Source organism: Eimeria tenella, genomic scaffold (genome assembly GCF_000499545.2).
Source record: "Eimeria tenella Houghton genomic scaffold, Eth_scaff31, whole genome shotgun sequence".
Taxonomy (NCBI): Eukaryota; Apicomplexa; class Conoidasida; order Eucoccidiorida; family Eimeriidae; genus Eimeria; species Eimeria tenella.
Window position 1 is genome coordinate 131,804 of NW_013542966.1, and position 3,917 is coordinate 135,720.

Here is a 3,917-nt window from a genome sequence, read left to right on the forward strand (position 1 = left end):
GGGTTTAGGGTTTAGGGTTTAGGGTTTAGGTTGCTGGTGCTGCTCAGATGTGCGCCCAAGACCCCGAAGACCGCATTGCCGCGTGTGAAGTCCTGCAGCACCCCTGGGTCTTGAGAAACCTACAGCAAAACCCTAAACCCTAAACCCTAAACCCTAGAGGATTGACGCACAGCTCTGAGGCTTTCTAAACCCTAGACTCCAAACCCTCGGCTGCTCTAAACCTCCATTTCGATTTTTTCACTTTTTGCCGCAAATACTTTGGCGGTGCGCGCACACGCGCAAACCCTAAACCCTAAACCCTAAACCCTAAACCCTTAATATCAAAAAGCCTTCGGAAGAGCCCAATAAGGAGACAAATCAAAAAAGCTGAACAGGGCAGAGAAAACACTGTTACACTTTAGCAGCAGCAGCAGCAGCAGCAGCTGCTGCTGCTGCTGCTGCAGCAATAGGTACCGCATGCATATGTGGTTGGGACCAGGGTTTGGAAATTAAAAAAAAGAAGCCACGGGGTTGTTTGCAGCTGTGGGGCCCCCACGAGGGTTTAGGGTTTAGGGCTTGAGCAGAGGGGAGCAGCAAACGTTAGCTGTCTCTTTAAACCCTTAAATCAAAAGCTCTGCAAACCCTAGACTCCGCACCCCAGCACTAAACCCTAACCCTAAACCCTAAACCCTCGGCTCCAGCCCCGAGCGCTCCCGAGCTTTGAGTCTTGTCGAGAGCTTCGGGTTTAGGGTTTAGGGTTTGCTTCAGAAAAAATCCTGGAGGTGCCCCTGGATCTTCTCCGAGAGCCTCTCGAGGGTTTAGGGTTTAGGGTTTAGCCCTAGAAGTGACATTAGTTTGGGGAGTAAGTCCCAAGTAGTCCCCCGAACTTACCGGTAGGGCGTAGGGTTTAGGGTTTAGGGTTTAGGGTTTTTTTTCGAAGAAGGCCCAGAAGGCGACCCAGGGCCTCTTCCAAGCGCAGGCCGAGGGTTTCGGGTTTGGCGACTAGGGTTTAGGGTTTAGGGTTTAGGGTTTGTGGCTGGAAAAGCCCTGGAAGTGACGACAGTTTGGGGAATAAGTCCCAAGTAGTCCCCCGAACTGAGGGGCAAAGCGCCCATGCCGTGGGCGTGGTAAACGACGTAGAGACAGAAGAGCAGGCAAATTGCGGTGTACGTACACCTGGCGAGCGCGACGAAGCGCAGCTGTGGGGTGTCTGCGAAGGGTTTGAAGTGTACAGACAGCTGGAGCAGTGTACGTACACCCGAGTGCAGCGCGTACACCGCAATCAAAACCCCGAAAATGCCGCTGCCCCCGCCCATGTAAAGCATCAGAAGATTCATCGAAAGGGCCTTTGCAGGGGCCACGGCGCTTTCCCACACTTTCCGCTGCAGCAGCGCCACGGCTTCCTCCGACAGCGGCGGCGCTGCTGCTGCTGCTGCTGCTGCGGGGGGGGCCGCTGCTGCTGCTGCGCCCGGGCTCCCCGCCGAAGCCGCCCGCGGAGAGCCGCCCGGACACGCAGCAACCTGCTGCTGCTGCTGCTGCTGCTGCTGTCGTAGAGCTCCCAGGAACTCCGTCTCCTTCTCCAAACCCTCGGCAGCAAATTCAAAACCCGGGGGATTCTCAACGGACTCCGGGGGGCCCCCGGGGGCCCCACAGAAGGTGAAGTCCCAGCAGCGCCCAGCAGCGGAAGCCATTGCGCAGCAGCAGCAGCAAAGGGGACCGCGAGCTGCAGGGGCAGAAGCAGCAGCAACTTGTGCAGCGACGGAGCTGCCTGTACACCCCAGACAGCAGCAGCAACCCAGCGGCTCTCCTGCGCGGTTCGGATTTGCTGTGCAGCTTCCGCGCGTGCAGATCTATGAACGGAATGCTCCTTCAAATGGTATTTTGTTTTTAATTTCCTTTTTCTAAAGTCTAAGTCCAACTCGCTAAGACAAACAAAAGACAAACACGCCCCTTCAAGCCCCAGCACTGCGTGGCGCATGCGCCTCGCGAGCAGCCCTTTGTTTCCTTCTTTCTTTCCCTTCGGGCAAATACTTAAATCCTTCTTTTAATAATTAAAATAATTATTTTAAATAATTGTTTTCATTTTTAATTCAAATTTGCCGCAATTAACAGCTTTGTCGCGAGGACAGCCGCCGCAGGAGCTGCGCATACACCTGAGCTGTGGCTGCTGTGGTGGTCCGTCGAGACAGGGGAATCGAGCGGCAAATCTGAATAAATATTAAATTAAAAAGACGCTGAATCTATTTTAATTATAATATTTATAAAAACAAAATTAAAACCAAATATTTCGCAAGGTGGAAGGGCCAAATTTCGTTCAGTGGCTGTGCCAGAGAACCTCAGCTAGCTCAGCGCCAGCTAGCCCAGCAAAGCTAGTCAGCAGGCCCAGCTAGCCAGCCACAAAGGCTTCCCCAGCTAGCCTCTCAAGGTGGCTACCTGGCTAGCCAAGCTAGCTACTCAAGGTGGCTAGCTGGCTAGCCAAGCCAGCCACCTTTAGTAGCCAGCTGGGCGCTTCCTAGCCTCCCTGCAGCGCAGCAAATGGCGCTACAGACAGCTGGCTAGCCATCCCTTGCCGGCCTCCCCAGCTAGCTAGCTAGCTAGCTAGCTGGCTAGCTGGCTGGCTAGCTAGCTAGCTAGCTAGCTAAGTCTGTTGCTACCTGGGGCCGATGGCATATTTTGCGGAAGAGATGACTTTGCTGATGAGGGGCTGCTTCCAGAAGAGCTGTCTGTACACCTCATAGTGCTGCACTGCTGTGGCGATGCAAATTGCTGCGTTGCGCTGCACTTGCTGCTGCTGCTCGAAGTCCAGGGCTTCTGCTGCTGCTCGCAGCAGCGGCACAACAGCATCGCGCTGCTGCTGCTGCTGCTGCTGCTGGGGGGCTAGTTGCATGCGCAAAATGCTGGTCAGGAGCACCAGGGCGTTCCCAAGGGAGGTAAACACATCTGCTGCTGCTGCTGGGTCTGCTGCTGCTGCTGCTGAGCTGGTGCTGCGCCCTTTTGAAACAAGCAGCAGCAGCAGTCGCTGCAGCAGCTGCAGCAGGTCGGTGAGCAGCAGCTGAGGTGCTGCTGCCGCGCCTGGCTTCGTTGCTGCTGTTGTTGCTGCTGCTGCTGCTCTCTCCAACAGCTGCTGCCGTTGCGCTGACACAGACAGCAGCCGGATTGCTGCTGCTGCTCCTCCACCCCAGCAGCCGCGGCCAGCAGCATCGCGCAGCACTGCTGCTGCTGCACCTTCCGCTACCACAACAGCAGTAGTGAAATCTGTTGCTGCTGCCTGCTGCTGCTGCTGCTGCTGATGCTGCAGAATGCGCGCACAGACGGAGAGAGAACGCGATAGGAGCTGCGACGCTGCTGCAGCTGCTGCTGCTTCCTCTCCATTAGACTGTGCTGCAGCAGCAGCAGCAGCTGCTGCTGCTGCAACGGAAGCTGCAGCGACGATTGCCACCTCAGAGAGGCACAAGCCCTTTACAAACTCTGCAGCAGCTGCTGCTGCTGCTGATGGTTCACTGGCAGCAGCAGCAGCAGCAGCATCGGTGGTCAAGTTCAGCAGCAGCCCAAAAAGCTGGTTCAGCAGCAGCAGCCGGTGTTGCCCTTGAGAGAAGAGCAGCAGCAAAAGTTTCGGCACTGCTGCTGCTGCTAAATTTAGAGGGCCTCGGTGCTCCTTCTCCTTGCTGCTGCTGCTGCCACTGCTGCTGCTGCTGCTGCTGCTGGTTAGCTCATGCAGCAGCAGGGATATTTGTGCGGCTGTTGCTTTGCTGCTGCAGATCTCCATTCTTATTTGAGGGTTTTTTGTTATGTTAATTAGCAAGTCTAGTTTATTGCAAACTGATTCTGCTGCTGCTGCTGCTGATGATGATGCCGTTACCGCTGCTGCTGCTGCCCATGACTCTTCTGCTGTGGGCAGCAGCGCCTGCAGCAGAACTCCGCCGTGCTGCTGCTGCTGC

General features: G+C 55.7%; 2 protein-coding genes across 2 annotated transcripts in view; both read right to left on the reverse strand.

The window, feature by feature from the left end:
• Positions 1 to 43: 43 nt before the first annotated feature.
• ETH_00015340 (uncharacterized protein) lies at positions 44 to 1,670 on the reverse strand (the record flags this gene model as incomplete). The annotated part of the gene is made up of 2 exons (XM_013376032.1): positions 44 to 119; positions 1,156 to 1,670. 2 exons carry the CDS (start codon positions 1,668 to 1,670, stop codon positions 44 to 46), a joined length of 591 nt encoding a protein of 196 aa, XP_013231486.1.
• Positions 1,671 to 2,629: 959 nt separating this feature from the next.
• Positions 2,630 to 3,917, reverse strand: part of ETH_00015345 (uncharacterized protein) — a gene marked incomplete at both ends in the record, with an annotated part of 6,241 nt that continues 4,953 nt past the window's right edge. Inside the window, one exon of the mRNA XM_013376033.1 lies at positions 2,630 to 3,883. Coding sequence (XP_013231487.1) covers positions 2,630 to 3,883 — 1,254 coding nt within the window. The remainder of the gene's footprint in view (positions 3,884 to 3,917) is intronic.